Consider the following 21,204-nt stretch of genomic DNA (forward strand, 5'->3'; position numbering starts at 1 on the left):
TCTCGTGACACATTGGACTTTATGATCGTGGAAAAATGGTCGATAAATTCAATATTTACAAGTGAAAAACACCAAAATTTTGTGAAAAATTGCAAAAATTAGCATTTTTCTAAATGTAAATGTATCTGCTTGTAAGACAGGCAGTTATACCACACAAAATAGTTACTAATTAACATCCCCCACATGTCTACTTTAGATTGGCATCGTTTTTTGAACGTCCTTTTATTTTTCTATGACGTCACAAGGCTTAGAACTTTAGCTGCAATTTCTCACATTTTCAAGAAAATTTCAAAAGGCTATTTTTACAGGGGCCAGTTCAGTTGTGAAGCGGCTTATAGGGCCTTATATATTAGAAACCGCCAAAAAGTCACCCCACTTTAAAATCTTCACCCCTCAAAGTATTCAAAACAGCATTTAGAAAGTTTCTTAACCCTTTAAACGTTTCACAGGAATTAAAGCAACGTAGAGGTGAAATTTTCAAATTTAATTTTTTTTTTGCAGAAATTCATTTTCAATCTATTTTTTTTGGAACACAGACGGTTTTACCAGAGAAACGCAACTCAATATTTATTGCCCAGATTCTGCAGTTTTTAGAAATATCCCACATGTGGCCCTAGTGCGGCAATGGACTGAAGCACCGGCCTCAGAAGTAAAGGAGCACCTAGTGGATTTTGGGCCTCCTTTTTATTAGAAAATATTTTAGGCACCATGTCAGGTTTCAAGGGCTCTTTCGGTGCCAAAACAGTGGAAATCCACCAAAAGTGACCCCATTTGGGAAACTACACCCCTTGAGGAAATTATCTAGGGGTATAGTGAGCATTTTGACCCCGCAGGTTTTTTGCAGAAATTATTGGAAGTAGGCTGTGAAAATAAAAATCGTCATTCTTTCAAAGATAATGTAGGTTTAGCTAATTTTTTCTAATTTCCACGAGGACTAAAGGAGAAAAAGCACCACAACATTTGTAAAGCAATTTCTCCCGAGTAAAACAATACCCCACGTGGTAATAAATGGCTGTTTGGACACAAGGCAGAGCTTAGAAGGGAAAGAGCGCTATTTGGCTTTTGGAGCTCAAATTTAGCAGGAATGGTTTGCGGAGGCCATGTCACATTTGCAAAGCCCCTGAGGTACCAAAACAGTGAAAACGCCAAAAAAGTGACTCCATTGAGAAAACTACACCCCTTGAGGAATCCATCTAGGGGTGTAGTGAGCATTTTGCCCCCACAAGTGTTTCATAGATTTTATTAGAATTGGGCAGTGAAAATAAAAAAAAAATCCTTTTTCTTCAATAAGACGTAGCTTTAGCTCCAAATTTTTAATTTTCATAACAAACAAAGGAAATAAAGAACCCCAACATTTGTAAAGCAACTTCTCTGGAGTACGGCAATACCCCACACGTGATCATAAAATGCTGTTTGGGCACACGGCAGGGCTCAGAAGGGAAGGAGCGCCATTGGCTTTTGGTGTACAGATTTTGCTGCATTTGGTTTCTGGTCGCTATGTTGCATTTGCAAAGTCCCTGTGGGACCAAAACAGTGGATCCCCCCCAGAAGTGACCCCATTTTGGAAACAACACCCTCAAGGTATTCACCTAGGGGTGTAGTGAGCATGTTAACCCCACAGGTGTTTTTCAGAAATTCATGTGCACACGATGTGGGAGAATGAAAATGGGAATTTTTCCTTAGATACACCAATATGTGGTGCCCGGCTTGTGCCACCATAAGACAGCTCTCTAATTATTATGCGGTGTTTCCCTGTTTTAGAATCACCCTAAATGTGGCCCTAATCTTTTGCCTGGACATTCGACAGGGCTCAGGAGTGAAAGAGTACCATGTAAAATTGAGGCCTAATTTGGTGACATATAAAGTATTGGTTCACAATTGCAGAGGCTTTGATGTGAAATAATAAAAGAAACCCCTGAGAAGTGACCCCATTTTGGAAACTGCACCCCTCAAGGCATTTATTAAGAGGTGTAGTGAGCATTTTCACCCCACGTGTCTTTTCCATAAATGATTGCGCTGCAGAAGGTACAAATTAAAATTTTTCCCTAGATATGCCAATTCAGTGTCAAATATGTCGTGCCCAGCTTGTGCCACTGGGGACACACCCAAAAATTGTTAAAAGGGTTCTCCCAGGTATGGTGATGCCATATATGTGGAAGTAAACTGCTGTTTGGGCACACTGTAGGGCTCAGATGGGTGGGAGCCCCATTTGGGTATTGGAGCGTGGAATTTGCTTGGTAATAGTTTTGTTTGGAGTATCACTGTTTCCGTTTATAATGTGGGGCATATGTGAGCTGGGCAGAGTACATCAGTCAGGGGCATAGTCAGGTGGTATAATAATAAGGTAAAAAAAACAATAAAATGATCCATAGATGTGTGTTACGCTGTGATCGATCCTTTCTGCACAGGCCGGTGTCGCACTGATAAATGTCCTTCCTTATCCCCCTTTTGGTCCACACTCTGCACCTTTGCAGTTTGGGGAATTTTGCTGGGAAGTGTTGCCCTGGTATAATACGGGCACCCGTCGCTTCCAGCAGATGTTTGGGCCCTCCCCTTCCTGGTTCCCTAATTTTAGTGCCTTGATACATCGCCTTTTGAAACAGAAGAAATGTTCCCCTCGGGCCTTCACAACTGAATATTTTTCTTTCCTGACTTATTGGAGCCTTAAAGGAACAGTGTCATCACAAATAATTTTTTTATATGTTAAAGATGTTAGTGCCTTAACCCCTTAATGACCGCCGATACGTCTTTTTACGGCGGTCATTAGTGGGCTTTATTCTAGAGCGCCGCCAAACTACGTCGCTGCATTAGAATAAAGTAAACAGAGCAGGGAGCCGTGAAATCTCCCTGCTCTCAGCTGCCAGAAGCAGCTGAGGGCTGGGAGCGTCCCTGCTCTGCCGGGTGAGATCGATATTAGTATCGATCTCACCTGTTTAACCCTTCAGATGCGGTGCACAATAGCGAGCACCGCATCTGAATGGTTTTGGAGAGAGGGAGGGAGCTCCCTCTCATCTCACTGACACCCGGCGATAAAATCGCCGAGTGTCTGTGTCTTCTATGGCAGCCGGGGGTCTAATAAAGACCCCCAGGTCTGCCTGCAGCGAATGCCTGCTAGATCATGCCGCAGGCATGACCTAGCAGATGCCTGTCCGTTTTAAACGGACAGGCAGTAATACACTGCAATACAAAAGTATTGCAGTGTATTACAATAGCGATCGGAGGATAGGGAAGTCCCCTAGTGGGACTAGTAAAAAAAAGTTTAATAAAGTTAATTAAAAAAAAAAGTGAAAAAAAAAAAATGAAAAACCCAGCTTTTCCCCTTACAAAATGCTTTACTATTAAAAAAAACTACAATAAAGCAAAAAAGTTACACATATTTGGTATCGCCGCGTCCGTAACGACCCCGACTATAAAGCTGTTACATTATTTAACCCGCACTGTGAACGCCGTAAAAAATAAAATAAAAAACAATGGAAAAATTGCTGTTTTCTGTTAATCCTGACTTTAAAAAAATGTGATAGAAAGTGATCAAAAAGTCGCATCTACTCTCAAATGGTACCAATAAAAACTGCAAGTCGTCCCGCAAAAAACAAGACCTTATACAGCTATGCCGACGCAAAAATAAAAAAGTTACAGCTCTTCGAATGTGACAATGGAAAAATGTAAAAAATGGCTTGGACATTAGGGCCCAGAATGCCAGCAGGGGGAAGGGGTTAATATAAACGTTTATTTACATTTGTGTGTTTGTGTTTTACTGTTTCTTATTTTCACACTTTTTCTTCCCTATGGGGGCTGCCATTTTTTGTTCCATTTCTGTGTGTGTCGATTAACGACACACACAGACATGGAATACGGCAGCCACAGTCCCATAGGGACTGCGAACGGCTCCCGTCCCATTGACTGCCGTGTACGGCGTCTGTGTGGGAACTGCGCATGCGCCGCTCCCACACAGTCCTATTCGAAATTGGCGCCGTCCGGCGCCATTTTCCTGTGGACCGGAAGTCGCGGCTGGACAGTAATATTACTACTTCCGGTCGCGGCTTCCGGACAAGTGCACATGGAACAGCGGCAGCAAAGGGAGCGGACAGGCCGCGGCGGCAGGAGCAGGTAAGCGATTTCAATGTATGTTAGTGTTTGTGTGTGTTTACTACTGCATGTAAACCTACTACACTGTGGGTTACCTCAAAAAATGGCGACACACAGTGTAGGAGGTTAAACCTTTCAAACCCCTCGTTTATCCCGGCACTAGCCAGGATAAAGGAGGGGGGGATGCTGAGAGCTCACTAGAGCGATAGCTTTTAACCCAATGTTGCAATGCTGCAATTTTGGGAACTAGCTCCAAACAGCTCCATCTAGTGACCAAAAATGGGTAGTATTATAAATTTGAAAAAATTTATAATGTTTCCTGACTCGCGAAAAAAATAAAAAAAATTTGAACAATGTTTAATCACCCACACACTAAATGTTTAAATTTTAAAAAAAAAACATGTTTTTGGGGCGACACCATGCCTTTAACTTATTTTATTTTTTCATAGACGTAGTGGTATGAGGGATCTTTTTTTACAGGACGAGCTGTAGCTTTTATTGGTACCATATTGGGGTACATGCGACTTTTTGATCACTTGTTATCCTTTTTTTGGGAGGCCAGGTGACCAAAAAACAGAAATTCTGCCATAGTTTGTTAGTTGTTTTTTTTTTTATACAGCGTTCACCATGTGTTATAAACTACATGTTACCTTTATTCTGCGGGTCAGTCCGATTCCGGTGATACCAAATTTACAGAACTTTTTTATAACTTTTTGCACAATAAAATTACTTTTGGAAAGAGAATGTATTTTTTCTGTCGCCATGTTGTGAGAGCCATAACTTAATTTTTTCGTCGATGGAGCTGTGAGGGTTTGTTTTTTGCGAGACGAGGTATAGATTTTATAGGTACCATTTTTGGATACATGCGACTTTTTGATCACTTTTTATTTCAATTTTTGGAAGACAGTGACCAAAAAAACAGTAATTATGGCAGTGTTTTTGAGTTTGTTTTTTTTACGGCGTTTACTGCGCTGGATAAACAACATAATATTTTTATAGTTCAGGTCGTTACGGACACGGCGATACCAAATATGTATGGCTATTATTTTTTTCTATAATAAATGACTTGATAAGTGAAAAAGGGCGATTGTGTTTTATTTTATTACTTGTAACTTTTATTGTAGGTTTTACAACTTTTATTTTAACTTTTTTTACACTTTTTCTTAGTCCTACTAGGGGACTTGAATGTCCAACTGTTTGTTTGATGTTCTAATACATTGCACTAGCTATGTAGTGCAATGTATTGGAATGGTCAGTTGTTCACTGACAGCAAGCCGATCAGGCTCCGCCTCTGGGTGCGGCCTAATCAGCTTACGCAATGGCAGACAGGAGTCCATTGTTAGGGCTCCTGTTGCCATAGTAACAGTCGCCAGCCTTGCCATCGCATGGCAAGGCTGCCGATTTTCTACAAACCTCTAGGACGCAGCGATCACCATCGAAGGGGTTAATGCCAGAAATCGGAGCTAGCTCCGGTTCCTGGCAATACATCGGGGTGTCTGCTGTAACATACAGCGGACACCCACTGCTGATGACGCCGGCTCAGCTTCTGAGCCGGAAGCGGAGACTGTGCCATCTTGCCGATAGTACCGGAAGCCTCCTGGGCCCCGCCGACGACGGGGCATAGGAGGATTCCGTTACAGGCTGATCGGGAGGTAAGTATTAGCCCTCCGATCGCCTTTGCAGCCACCGGCAACACAGCGATCACGTTGCTGGGGTGCCGGTGGCTATAAACTCCTCACATGCATGCGATCTCTATTGAACGCAGCATGTGAGGGGTTAATCAGTCGGATCGGAGGCTAGCTCCGGTCCTGCCCGATACCTCAGGGTGCCAGCTGTAACATACAGCTGTCACCCGGCGGTGATGTCGCTGGCTCAGCTCCTGAGCCAGCTTCATCTCCATGACGTACAGTAACATGAAAATGCGGTAAGACACCAGTTTTAATGACGTTACTGTACGTGATCCGGCGGGAAGGGGTTAAGATTCAAACATTTACCTGTTCAGTGGAAGGAGGTTATATTAAAAGGGTTTTCCCCCCCAACACAGAAATTGGCCCTTGTGGTCTAGGTATCAAGCCAGGTCATCACTCTGGTGGGGGCCTATCTCATAGATGTGCCATAAGTGAATCCCATTTAAGGCTAGGTTCACACGTTGCAGTAGTGTGTCGCATGGCAATTCCACACACTTTACCAGTTTTGTGATGTGGTTATTGAATGCGTTTTTTTTTTTTAACAGCATGCCCAATAACTAAACTGCAAAACCACAGCAATTCGCAGTTACACGCATATGGTCTTGCTGTGAGCACGCTACCGCAAAGCATGGAACTAACCTAACGATTATTAAAAAGTACACAAGTGTTTTTATATAGAACAGTTTATTTTTTGTAGGTTACTTCAGATCAAGCAACTTAGACAGACTCCTGCACAGGAGGCTCATAGCCATCAGCTCGTTCAACTTTGGCGCCTGTGTCATCCCCAGAAGGCTTTCCAGTACCACCGCCCTCTCCATGGAGCTCCATAAGTTTACCCACTGCAGAAAGGAAAAAAATAAATAAGTAATTTAATCGTTTTGAACAGCTACTTTAAACACGCATGGACTAACGACAATATGGACAAAATAGAGAATACTAGAAGCAACTGCAATCAATTAAAATTTTATTTGTCAAAGCCAGAATTCCATGTGTAAAAAGGGAGGCACTAAGTAGAAGGAACGAGACACACACTATGGAACAGTTCGCAACAATTCATTCAAGAAAGCAAATCAAAAGGGGTTGTATGTCACAATGCTTTATTAGGCCTCATGCACACAACGGTGGTTTTTGTGCTATCCGCTATTTTGCAAATAGCGCACGGACCAATTAGTTTATTTTGCCCAATGCACACGACCGTGATGCTCACGGATTCGTGTGGCGGCTGCGAATCTGGGCCACAAACTCAGGACATGTCATTTTCTGACTGCATTTGACGCCCATTGTGTATGAACGTCCCTGCATTTTTTTTTGCAGATCTGTGAATACCGTTGAGACACTGATGCACTACGGAAGGTTTTTTTTTTTACAAACGGACCGCAACAGATCAGTGGCTTAGTGGACTGCAAAATCACCACGGTCGTGTGATTAGGCCTTAAAGATACATATTTCTACCCAAATCACAGTAAAAGTAGCCTACTTTGATACACGAGGGTCTCCACCATCAAGCATGCTTGTGTAGTATGTGGGCATATAGACACTGCCAATTTGACCACATATGTATAATTAAATAGTCCAAATGACTGTCCTTTATAAGCTAAGGTTTGTAATGAAACAATCTCAACTATGGCTCTGCCACAAAAAAAATATATGGCATATACACAGGATATTTCATAAAATATCGGATAGGCAAGTGATTGGCACATGTCACAAGTTAGATTTGAAACCTGGCATTTGCACGAAACAGTTACTGGATGTTACACAAAAGCCATTTTCTTAAAGAGGCTCTGTCACCACATTATAAGTGGCCTATATTGTACATGTGATCGGCGCTGTAATGCAGATTACAGCAGTGATTTTTATTTAGAAAAACTATCATTTTTGCTAATGAGTTTCTCAGTGGACAACTGGGCGTGTTTTACTATATGACCAAGTGGGCGTTGTGGAGAGAAGTGTATGACATTGACCAATCAGCGTCATATACTTCTCTCCATTCATTTACACAGCACTAGCGATATAGCTATATCACTATGTGCAGCCACATATACACACACACTAACGTTACTGCAGTGTCCGGACAATGAATATACATTACCTAAAGCCAGGACGTGATGTGAATTCAGACTCCAGTCACTTCTCTGTTACAGCATAGCAGGCGTAGTCTTGCGAGATTACGCTGTAAACTGTCATTTACAGGGAGATCGTGCCGTGCTGTAAATCACAGAGAAGTGACAGGAGTCTGAATACACATCCCGTCCTGGCTGGAGGTAAGGTGTATTCATTGTCAGGACACTGCAGTAACAGTATAGTGTGTTTATGTGGCTGCACATAGCGATATAGCTATATCGCTATGTGCTGTATAAATGAATGGAGAGAAGTGTATGACGCTGATTGGTCACTGATTGGTCCGCGTCATACACTTCTCCCCACAACGCCCGCTTGGTCATATAGTAAAACACGCCCAGTTGGGCATTAAGAAACGAATTAGCATAAAGCTAATACAGGTCATAACTCCGTCAAAAATGATCATTTTTCTAAATAAAAAACACTGCTGTAATCTACATTACAGCGCTGATCACATCATATACAATATAGACCACTTATAAAGTGGTGACAGCCTCTAACTGAAGACCTGTGATAAAGTGCTTTGCTCTACATGCTAGAGGAATTAATAGTGCTAACCCCATGCTACTACACATGTAAGACTATTACTGCCCACTTTAAAATGTAAGTGTTCTAGCTCAATGCACTGAAAGCAGTAAATACAGTATAGGCGGGTAAAGCTTAAAGTGTACCTCCACTTTCAGTGAAACGATCATAGTGCAGGAGTGTGCTCTATAAAAGTCTTTCTAAATCACTTGTATTAGCCATGTTACTTTTAGCAGTAGCATGGACTGTGTAAAGTCTGTGTTGCCAGCGGCTCATAACTTCAGTGGGAGATAGGGCGCCCGGCTAGTTTCCATGGCTCCCATATCCAGAACCGCCGCCAGTGCTATAGAGTACTGGATGCAGGAACCATGGAGACGAACAGGACACTGACTGAATTGTTTCTGAGCAGCTGGCAGCACAGAGTTTACACAGTCTGTGCTGCGGTTAGAAGACCGCTAATACAAGCGATTTAGAAAAAACTACTAGGGTCAGTTCACAGGTTTGGTTTTTTTTTACGCGGAAACGGCGTCAAGAAACGGCCGAAAATGCCTCCCATTGATTTCAATGGGAGGCGGAGGCGTTTAATCCCGCGAGCGGAAAAACCGGCTTGTGGGAAAAGGGACATGCCCCATCTTTGGGTGTTGATGTCAATGGGAGGTCAGACTTAAATGGGGAGGCAGAGAAAGCGTATTTTGCAGTGGTTTTTTGCCCGGGGGCGAAAAACGTCGCGAAAATCGGCGTGCAGGCAGAGCAAAATCTGCCTGAAAATTTAAAACTGAATTGGAGGCAGATTTTCTGCCTGCAAAAAACAGTGTGAACCAAGCCTTAGAGTGCACACTCCTGCACTATAATAGTTTTTCACTGAAACACGAGGTGCGTTTTAAAGTACAGTCACATGCAAGGGAGGCTGCTCAAGAGCAAACTCATTTCGCGCTCCTACTTTTGTATAGATGTGTATAATGTGTCAACCAGTGGGCAAAAAAAGGTTCAAAACACATTACCATAGTTGGCACAAGTATAGACTAGAGACAAGAACAACAGAAATCAGTTTCAACTTAGTGAGAACGAAGGACCTCCAAATTTTAAGTTTAAGTACTTACGCTCAAACTTTGGCTTTTTCAGCATCTTGACTTTGCGAACATATACATCATGGAGAGGATAGATAGATTGGCAGGCCTTTTCAATGTCTTTGCCTATGCTATCTGGGATCCTAAAATGAATGCAAATTAGGGCAGATTAAAATCAGTACTATATTTATTTTAATTCAAATTGAATTGAGGAATCATTGTGGAAAGTGGAAAAAAAAAAAGGCTAAAGAGGTCAGTTCTCCTGACCGGTCTGTATTAAAGAGGCTCTGTCATCCGTTTATAACTGCCCTATCTCCTACCTAATGTAATAGTCTCTTTGATGTAGAGAAGTAATTTGTTTTTTTTGTTTGTAAAAATTCTTTTTTTTTTTTAATAACGACTTCTCTATATCAAAGCTACTATTACATTAGGTAGGAGATAGGGCAGTTATAAACAGGTGACAGAGACGAACAAATAATTGCATTCGCTATAATATAACCAGCCTAGAGCATCTTTTCTTGGAACTCTGCGTTGTGTCGTTCCCGTTATTCCTCCTAGAAATGTATGAATAAATTGACAATTGGGTGTTAAAGGCAATCGATCATGTTGTTTTAGCCCCCTAAACGGTTTAAGGGGTTAAAATTATCTGAGGCTCTTTTTAATAGTTGAGGTAGTGTCCCTACACTGTCCAACCAGTATCATACTGTAGGGACACCTGTTCCACAAGAGGAATGGCAACACCCAGTGGTCAATTTATTAAGCTTCCTTGAGGAATAACTGAGGTATAACAGTGCAGAGTACTAAAAAATAAAAAGAAGGTTCTCCAGGATTGTTATTTTATTAATACAGATAATTACTTAAACAGATGCAAGTAGAGCAGGCATTTTAAAGATTTGCAAAAAAAAAATCGCTGCCATACATTTAAAAGGTATGTTGGGCAGGATAAATCACAAGTCTAGTGTTTTGCTGCACAGCAGAAAACGTCTATTGGTCTCCATTATCAGTCTATTCAGGCTGGGAATTCCTATCAATTTGCTGCTGTAGAGTCTATGCAGCTCCTGTAGACAGCTGTTCGGCAAATTTTAATTTCAATATACTTCTGTTGACGGGGATGACAATCTGCTATTTCTATCGGTTCGAGATAGCAGCAAGAAAGGAAAGAAGCGTGTACACAGAAGATCAGAGTTGGGAAGGCATGCAAGTGTTCAGGGAGGCAGATCACACAAGCTGTTGGTAGAGTGTAGATAGGGAGGAAATCTGAGGAGTAATCACACAGGCTAGCGTCTAGAGAAGCAGTGCCGATTTATGAAAGCTAGTGAAGGCAGCAGCAGCCTGGACACAATTTACATCCAGCATGTATTACTGGAAGAGAGACCCACACATGAGAAAAAAGTGAAACTAGAGCAGCTTGGAAACTGAATATCAGGTAGTCTGAAAATAAATGAGAGAAGAGTGCAGCTGACCGTGGTTACCTGCAGTCCAAAAATTTGCATTAACATACAAAAATCATTATGGCCATGACAAAAGTGCCCATAGCCTTTAAAAGGTTCTCTTTGTGTGCATGCACATTCTCCTGCTCCCTAGTGCCAGTCTCCAAAGCTCCTAATTTGCATCCTTAGTTTCTATATTCTCTATACTGTATATATGCAGTCTAGAGACTCTTCAAAGAAGCTGCTGTACTAATTTTTCAGATTTGTCTCTAACCCATATCAGCACACACCCAAGTTTAAGCCACAACAGCGAAGATGGTTTCTTCTATCTATTGATGTAGAAAGGACCTGTGTCTTCCATGTACTAAATAGTGAAGTATTAACAGTCGTAGTGGCACACATTTTTCGCTCTACCAGTACTATATAAACCAGCACACAGCTCGACATATGCCAAACAGCTGGCTAAGAAAAACCACGCACAGAAATAGTCAAGATGGCAGTTACCAGGTGGATTGACTTCTGGCCAGAGGCTGCATGACCGTGGTATAGAAGTGCGCCACTTTTCACAAGCTGACCATGACAACCCTTCCATATTACAAACTTCACTTCCCAGAATTAATCTAGTAGTGGCAAAAGTCTAAACCTGACCACATATATCAACAAATAGTGACCAGACAGCTGTGATCTAAAACTATCCAACACGACTACAAGATAAGCCGCTGCCAGACAGCAACCTATCTCCATCCATAGAAGCACTCCTTTTTTCAGACAACCGAGCGTGAACACAGCTGTCCTCATAGAAATGCAAGGTCTCTCCAACCACTTACTAGCTATTGGTGCCTCACAGCAACCTAGCTTTGAAAAAAAAAAAAACAGCTTTTGGCCTGATTTACTGAGCACTATTTGTCCCTAGTTGTATTTAACTTAGCAGAGGACCTTCAAAAAGGTGTCCTGTAGTCTTGTAGTTGGCTGTAGCTGAATCCCAAGCTGACCATGACATTGGAGCAGTGTTATCATGAGCCATCATAGGAAATTCTACAACTGTAGAACACATGACAAATGGACATTATGATAACGGAGCAAAGATGTCATAAGTCACCCTAAGGGCGGTTTTACACGAACGTGTAATACGTCCGTGCAACGCGCATGCTTTTCACGCACATCGCAAGGACCTATTTTAGTCTATGGGGCCGTGCAGACAGTCCGTGATTTTCACGCAGCGTTTGTCCGATGCGTGAAACGCATGACATGTCCTATATTTTTGCGTTGTTCGCGCATCACGCACCCATTGAAGTCAATGGGTGCGTGAAAATCACGCATGCCACACGGAGGCACCTCCGTGGGATGCGCGTTTTTCACGCAACAGCAGTCAAAACTATGATTGAAAACAGAAAAGCACCACGTGCTTTTCTGTTTACAAACAGTGTCATAATGATGGCGGCTGAGCGAAAATCACGCAGCCACGCATCATAGGGTGATGACACACGGAGCTGTTAAGTGCCTTTTGCACGCGCAAAACGCTCTTGTAAATCCGCCCTAAAGGTTATATACTATAGGGACCACAGATCTATTACATGTGTAGACAGTCAGCGTCACCCGGTTGGAGTGTAAAAAGGGGAAGAAAAAAAGGGGGGGTGGGATTAGAGGAGTAAAAGCAGCAGGGTACGAATGTTATTATAAGATCATAGAAGAGTTGTAATAGGCTTTAAAGAGGCTCTGTCACCACATTATAAGTGCCCTATTTCCTACATAATGTGATCGGTGCTGCAATGTAAAGATTTTTTTTATTTCGTCATAGCGTGATCTCGCGAGATCACGCTGTGCAGCGATTAAGTCCCACACAAACTTTACCGAAGTGTCGGGAGTGTGAATAGACATCGCATCCTGGCTGGAGGTGATGTCTATTCACGGTCAAGACACTTCAGTAAAGTTAATGTGGGTGTATGACAGCACAGCGTGATTTCGCTAGATCACTCTGTGCGGTTGTACAAATGGAGAGAAGTGTATGACGCTGATTGGCCAGTGTCATACACTCCTGTTTACAACGCCCACTTGGTCAAAAGTTAAAAAAACGTCCTGTTGGGCATTAAGAAATGAATTAGCATTAAGTGGTCATAACTTGCTCAAAAATTTTTGTTTTTAAAATGATAAAAAAAACTGTTATCTACATTACAGCGCCGATCAGATTATGTAGGAGATAGGGCATTTATAATCTGGTGACAGAGCCTTTTTAAGTAGAGCAAGTATAGTACTCATGAACACCGCTCCAAAGTGGGAATCTCAGATCTCAATAGTAATCACAGATTGTCATTTGGGACCGAAACGATGTCATCATTCATCCCACAAGGTACCATAAAAGTGACAGCAAGTTATTTATCATTTAGGTCATGCAGATGACAAACTTACAGCTTATTAACAACTTCCTTCAGGTCATTAGTTTGCACTTCCCGGGTCATGATTTCCATCATCTTCTTACGAATCTGACGGACTTGTTGATGTTGGGCATAGGAAGTCTTTCTGATCTGATTGTTGCGCTTCTTTGTGAATCCAACACAGAAGAGACGGAGAAGGTAGCCATCGGTAGTCTTCACATCAACATGTGCTTCAATCATTGTCTATGTAAGACAACACAGCTTAGCATAAGTACTATAACGTGTTTAGTTATTGACCATGTTTGCGCATTTTGCCTGAGCACACATGCATTTAAGTGCACTTTGGGGCATTGATCTGTGCCCCAGTGCAGTGTACAACATAATTAACAGGATGCAAGCCATGTTAAATTAATCTGCCATGGTCTTAAAGCAATTCATGGTCAGACCTTCAGTTTTCCCAACAATTCTAGAATATGAAAAATAAAAAAGGATTTCCCACAATTTAAAGTCTTATTTGCTGACTTAACAGGTACACAATGCTCCCCATAATTACACACTTACAACCAAGGACAAGCATTTCAAAAAAAAATAAAAATATGTACTAGTGATTGCCTTACGTGGATTTTGAACGTAACAAAAAGGCATGAACCACCATTTTGTTTCTTTATGCCATACTCCAGTTCTTAACATTTACGTGGGTAATGGCATGGGTAACAACTTGTTCCTAGTTACTCTGTATGGTGGGCTTATTGAATCAATGGGGGGGGGGGTGATTCATTAAAATAAGTATTTTTCATTTGACTTTTAGGAATCTAGTTTTAGAGCGTAGGGCATAATTGCTATCCGCAATTCGCAAATACAGACTTAACTCCCATATACTTGGCTGCATCAGAACCAAAGACGGAAACCTTTTGCCACCATTAGTTCCTTCGCAATCTTAAAGGACGGGTGTCGGGGACATTTTTTTTTTTATATCAATTTGCTTTTAGTGTTTTATTTAAAAAAAAATTATTTGTGTGTTTTACTTTTTTATTTTGTAACTTTTTCTTCCCTATGGGGGCTGCCATTTTTTTTCCATCTCTGTATGTGTCGATTAACGACGCATACAGACATGTAATACGGCACATACAGCCCCAGAGAGAATGCGAACGGGGCCCGTTCCATCCACTATGCTGTACGCCGTCTGTGTGGGAACGGCGCATGCGCCGCTCCCACACAGTCCAAATTGAAGGTCTTCGGCCGAGCGACGTCCGGCGCCACTTTCTTGTGGACCGGAAGTCGCGGCCGGACAGTAAGATTACTACTTCCGGTCGCGGCTTACGGACTTGTGCACTGTCATTAGAAATTAATTAACCCTTTCAGGACTGATCCATTTTTTGCTTTCTTATTTTAGATTTTCACTCCCCTCCTACCAAGAGCCATAACTTTTCTATTGTTCCATCAATAAAGTGGTGTGAGGGCTTATTTCTTGCGGGAGGAGATGTCGTTTTTATTGGTACAATTTTTTGGTACATAAAAAGTGATTAAAAAGTTATTACATTTTTTTTTTTTTTTTTAAAGCTAAGGTGACAAAAAAATAATAAAACAGCGATTTTGGCGGTTTCAATTATTAAATGTGTTTAAGGTGTTCACCGTGCGAATTAAATAATGGTATATTGTAATAGTTCGGACTTTCACGGACGTAGTGATACCAATTTTGTTCATATTTTTTACATTACTTTAGATGAAAAATGGGAAAAGTTGTCTTTTTTTTAACTTAAAAAAAAAATAAAAATTCTCACTACTAATAACTATAATTCTTCTACACATTTTATTAATCCCCTTAGGGGACTTGATCCAGCGATCATTGAATCACTGGTACAATACACTGCAATACTAATGTATTGCAGTATATTGTTATTCTTACAGGCGTCTGTAACAGAGCGATCGCTGTTCCTGTCCACTAGTCCTGGGTGTCAGCTGTAATACACAGCTGACACCCGCAATGTATGGAGCCGGCTCAGCACGTGAGCCAGCTCCATACATCAACCCCCGCACCATAACGCTCAATTAAGTCATAGTGCGCAAAGCGGATGGTTCAAAGTGAAAATTGCAATTTTCCACTGATATGCCATTTTATTGCATAATATGTTGTGCCCAGTATGTGGCACAGAAGACAAATACCTCATAAAACGTTAAGCGGGTTCTGAAGGGTATGGCCATGCCATATATGTGGGCACAAACTGCTGGTTGGGCACGCTGCCGGGCTCAGAAGGGAGGGAGCGTAATTTTGCTTTTGGAGCGCAGATTTTGCTTGGTAGTAGTTTTGTTTGGGGTTTTACTGGTATTTCAGTTTATGATGTGGGGCATGTGTAATCTGTGCCGGGTACATCAGGGCATAATAAGAGGGTATAATAATGCGGTAAATAAATAATATTTCATAGATATGTGGCCGGTGTCTCACTGATAAATGGCGCCCCCGATCTTATCCGCTTTTGGAACGCTCTGCACATTTTGCATCGCCATATTCTGAAAGCCAGAACTTTTTTTATTTTTTTCACCACCGGAGCCGTGTGAAGGCTTATTTGTTGCGGAACAATCTGTAGTTTTCATTGGTACCATTTTGGGGTACATGCGATTTTTTGATCACTTTTTATTCAATATTTTTTGCAATCCTGACCAAAAAACAGGAATTCTGACAACGTTTTTTTAGTTATTTTTTGTGGCTTTCACCGTACGCTATAGATGAAATTTTTACTTTATTCTGCGAGTTGATACGTTTACGGCGATACCATATGTATATAGGTTTTTTCCCTTTTTTCAGCGTTTGCACAATAAAATCACTTGACTAGAAAAAAAAAAGAATTTTCTGTGTCACCATATTCTGAGAGCCATAATTTTTTTATTTTTTAGTCAAAAAAGCTGTGTAAGGGCTTGTTTATTGCGGGACGGATTGAAGTTTTTATTGGTACTATTTTTGGGTACATGCGACTTTATCAATTTTTATTCTTTATTTTGGATGGGGTGGTGACCAAAAAAATTGTGATTGTCGTAGTTTTTTCTAGGTTTTTTTGGGGCGTTCATCGTGCGGGAAAAATAACATTGTAGTTTTATAGTTGGGGTCGTTACGAATGCGGTGATACCAAAATATATGTATGGTCGGAATTCACCTCATTCAGCCGCAACACAGAGCAGCTGAACGGGGTTTAGGGGGCCCCGTTCTGGAAATAGGTGCAGGTCACAGAGGTGGTACTCATATCTATCAGACATTTAGGACCTATCCTGTGGATAGGTCATAGAAGTCCTTCACGGGAAAACCCCTTTACAGGCCTTGTACTGTACGGCCAAGGACATACCTGCCATTTCTTGACCATTGAGCACATCTTGTCACGTGTCAGATCCATGCCATGGAAGTTGGTGAGACAGTTCTTGCCCTGTACATCTTCTGTGATCAGCTTGAATTTACGGAAAGCCACTTCATCATTCTGCAGGTCAGCCAGGCTCACCTCAAACACACGGCCCTTCAGTCCATCAGAAGCAATTTCTGTTTTGAGCAAAACATAGGAAATACTAAGCACTTTGAGAGGAAAAAATGCAACCAATTTATTGAGGGAAATTAGAAAAACCAGAATGATCTCAAGTTGGTAATCACTGACAATATATCGGCCCCAAAATGATAAGCGTTTATTCCCACTTCATAAATATAACTGGAAATGAACGTTAATGTTAAATACAAATATGTCAAATTATACACAGAAAATAGCACCAATTTTTCATCTCAGGCTGATCAAATAATAGTTTTGCATACAGTGAAATCCAGTCCTCCAACAGCCTGAGGCTGGTTTTCTATGATCAAATTGCGTTTTTTTGTAGCAATTTTCACCAAATCACTACTCTGCTGCCTCTGTCAGCCCCATAGACTTTGAATGGAGCGGCAGGGAACACACTTCCTCAACTTTATTCATACCTCTTCCTCACTGGGATCGTGCAGTGAGTAGGAAGAGAGGCTTGAGACCCCCATTCTATTGGTGGGGCCCCCAGAAATAAGACAATTATTTCCTCTGAGCAAGTGATTGGCTGCAGCGGCACCTGCTTCCGGTACTGAAGCAGCTGCAAACGGGCAAGGAGGGCACTTCAGAGGCCAAGTATCCGCTAATTTATTATTTTACTGTGTGGTATAAACACAAAAACTTTATTCTTTGGGTCAATACGGTTACTGCGACACCAAGATCTTTATAGTTTTATTTATGTTTTACTACTTTTGCACGATAAAAACACTTCTTAAAGTATTAGTATATGGCGACCAAAACAAAGAAATAACTTATTTTTCCAGCAGCGCAGTTTTATGAGGGCTTATTTTTTTGGATTTTCGGTTATCTTTTTTTAATAAAAAAAAAAAGTTATTGACCTATTTTTCCACCTTTGTTTTAGTCGCACTCTGGGACTATACTATGCAATAGTTTTATTACTTTTATAATACACTGCAATACTTCTGAATTGAAGTGTATTAGGTCAGTTATTTTAATATTGAGAGGCAGTCTATTAGGGTCTGCCTCTGGCAGAGCCAAATAGATACCCACTGTTGGCAGACCTGGGGGCCTTCGTCAAAGAGGATCTGTCACCAGTTTAGTAATGCCCAATCTCCTAGCTAATCTAATAGGCGCTGCCACACTGTTAATGCTAGTGAAAATTGTGTCCCAAAAAGTTTATTTTAATATTTATGAGCTTCTTTCTAAAACCTGCCTCACAGCCTCTGACGCTGTCCTATCAGCATGAAGCTGCTTCACACAGTGTGAGAGACGGGAGGCTGGAGGGAAGGGGGATCACTTCAAAAACAGCTATATCTCCGGCTGAGGACCACCTATATAGTGGTCCTGGTGGTATATGAAAGATGAGATTCTAATCCTTTATATGGCACCAGGATCACAGTTCTAGCTGTGAAACAACCGGAGGCATCACCAGTTTAAAACACAGTTGGGAATGGAAGCTGTATACTAGATGATCACCATGTTGCTGGCTGGGAAGAGGACAACTATATGATGCTGATTGGACAGCGTCACACAGAAAACATTACACCGGCCAGAGTGATAAGTCACCTCCCATTTGGCAAGTATAGACCAATTAGCATATTTAGAAAAATGCACATAACTTTGCAATTAAACTTTTGAAAAATAAAAATTACACTTTAGTTATTAGCTCCTATTAGATTATATTAGTTAGGAGATAGGGAATTAATAAACTAGTGACAGATCCTCTAAGTCCACAGCTGTCTAGGAAACCATCAGAACACTGCGATCGCATTGGTGTCAATGAAATGACAGAGGGAGCTCCCTCCCCCTGAAACCGCTTAGATGCCACAGTCTGAATTTACCTCGGCATCAGAGATAGCTGATAGCAGTCATCTATAGACAGGTTGACACCTGTGCCCAGCTTATGACACAGCTCAGTAAAAAGGCAGCACTGTGGCATAAGTACCGCTAATGACCGCTGTGAAAAAAAGCATATGGGTGGTCATTGATGTGTTCAAAGTTTAGCCCCACCCCTTTGTTGTACCACTCAGATTTATATACAGATTCCACACATACAGAATGCTCCGTGAAGTGGTCGGTCAGGTAGCCACATATAATGGAGGTCACATGACAGTTGCATAGACACTGTACATATGTTGTACTCAGACATACCAGCTGACCCCTGACTACATGTAAACATGGCATGGGAGACGGGACACCGTGGTTGAATAGACATTACATTTTAATATCAAACCAGTAAATTACCAGATTTCCTTTTAAACCACATCTAATAAAAAAAACAAAAAAAATAACTGCTTTTGTCCCAAACATTTATTGACAAAGCCAATGACCTCTACAATACCACTCACTCCACTACTAGCCGGCCAGTTATGCAGCCCTATAATAAGTGCACCTGACACTCACATCTACAGAGGAGATCACTCACTCCACTACTGGCCGGACAGTTATGCAGCACTATAATAAGGGCACCCGACACTCACATCTACAGAGGAGATCACTCACTCCACTACTGGCCCCCCAGTTATGCAGCACTATAATAAGTGCACCCGACACTCACATCTACAGAGGAGATCACTCACTCCACTACTGGCCCCCCAGTTATGCAGCACTATAATAAGTGCACCCGACACTCACATCTACAGAGGAGATCACTCACTCCACTACTGGCCCCCCAGTTATGCAGCACTATAATAAGTGCACCCGACACTCACATCTAGAGAGGAGATCACTCACTCCACTACTGGCCGGCCAGTTATGCAGCACTATAATAAGTGCACCCGACACTCACATCTACAGAGGAGATCACTCACTCCACTACTGGCCCCCCAGTTATGCAGCACTATAATAAGTGCACCCGACACTCACATCTACAGAGGAGATCACTCACTCCACTACTGGCCCCCCAGTTATGCAGCACTATAATAAGTGCACCCGACACTCACATCTAGAGAGGAGATCACTCACTCCACTACTGGCTGGCCAGTTATGCAGCACTATAAGTGCACCCAACACTCACATCTACAGAGGAGATCACTCACTCCACTACTGGCCGGCCAGTTATGCAGCACTATAATAAGTGCACCCGACACTCACACCTAGAGAGATCATCACTCACTCCACTACCGGCCGGCCAGTTATGCAGCACTATAATAAGTGCACCCGACACTCACATCTACAGAGGAGATCACTCACTCCACTACTGGCCGGCCAGTTATGCAGCACTATAATAAGTGCACCCGACACTCACACCTAGAGAGATCATCACTCACTCCACTACCGGCCGGCCAGTTATGCAGCACTATAATAAGTGCACCCGACACTCACATCTACAGAGGAGATCACTCACTCCACTACTGGCCCCCCAGTTATGCAGCACTATAGTAAGTGCACCCGACACTCACATCTACAGAGATCACTCACTCCACTACTGGCCGGCCAGTTATGCAGCACTATAGTAAGTGCACCCGACACTCACATCTACAGAGATCACTCACTTGTTCCCTGTGTCCTGGTTACCAGGGTCTTCCCCAGATTGCGGATATTGAACATTGCTGGTGCCTTGACATCGTACCAGTCCTTCTTAGAGAAAGGGTCCACGCTGAAAATAAAAAGGCAAGCACTTCAGATATGGGACAGTCTATTACTAGTGCGGATATCGTATGTGACAGTCTATGTCTGGTATCATATACCTATGAGGACAATTACTCCACTATGGAGCGCTCACTGCTTCATATATGTTACAAGCTTCCTCTATAGATAGCAAGCTAAGACAAGGCCTCACATACGGCCCGGAACCGGTCCCCTCATGGTGACCGGGTCTTCCGTGCACAACATAGAGCACAGTGCTGCCGACCATGGAGCCGAGTGAAGTGTAATCCGCCTCACACCAACGCCATCCTTTCCTTTCTGACCTGTCCCTTATCACAGGAGACTCCACTGACGTTCCCCCCTCACAGTCGTGTGCATATTTCTACTCACATCTTCTTCTTGGCACCCTTTTTGCCGCCTTTAGTCAGCCGCTTGTTCTTGCCGACTGCCATCTTGTCGAGCTGGGAGAGAAAGAGGAAGCACAGGCCGCACACGCGAGATTTCACGACGAGAGAAGATCAACGAGAGGAAGCGGACATACAGCCACAAAAACGAACGAGGTCCTCTAGCGGTGATGCGAGTAACTGCAGGGAAGGAATATTATAGCTGGCGCGATCGTAATACTTGCTGTAAGGGCCATAAAGATGGATTTAGTGGGGGATTTGTGCATGAATGAGGGGAAATGTCACATAGTCATACGCTGCATGTTGGGGCCGATTGTCACTTTCATATATTTCTTTTAACCATTTCTATACCAGGGTATTTTAATGAGTAATATTTGTACATGTGTTTCACAGCTATAATTGTTTTTTTTTATG

General features: G+C 42.2%; 1 protein-coding gene and 1 non-coding gene across 2 annotated transcripts; both read right to left on the bottom strand.

The window, feature by feature from the left end:
* Positions 1–6,441: 6,441 nt before the first annotated feature.
* On the bottom strand, positions 6,442–20,886 carry RPS3A (ribosomal protein S3A). The gene is made up of 6 exons (XM_075860359.1): positions 20,777–20,886; positions 20,293–20,396; positions 16,625–16,812; positions 13,324–13,532; positions 9,521–9,630; positions 6,442–6,613 (listed from the first exon to the last, which is right to left on the bottom strand). Exons 1-6 carry the CDS (start codon positions 20,836–20,838, stop codon positions 6,492–6,494), a joined length of 795 nt encoding a protein of 264 aa, XP_075716474.1. The 5' UTR covers positions 20,839–20,886; the 3' UTR covers positions 6,442–6,491.
* LOC142722621 (small nucleolar RNA SNORD73) lies at positions 13,194–13,257 on the bottom strand. The gene has a single exon (XR_012874915.1). It is a non-coding gene; the product is annotated as a small nucleolar RNA SNORD73 (small nucleolar RNA).
* Positions 20,887–21,204: the final 318 nt, after the last annotated feature.

The sequence above is a fragment of the Rhinoderma darwinii genome, chromosome 1 (assembly GCF_050947455.1).
Source record: "Rhinoderma darwinii isolate aRhiDar2 chromosome 1, aRhiDar2.hap1, whole genome shotgun sequence".
In the NCBI taxonomy this organism is placed as follows: domain Eukaryota; kingdom Metazoa; phylum Chordata; class Amphibia; order Anura; family Rhinodermatidae; genus Rhinoderma; species Rhinoderma darwinii.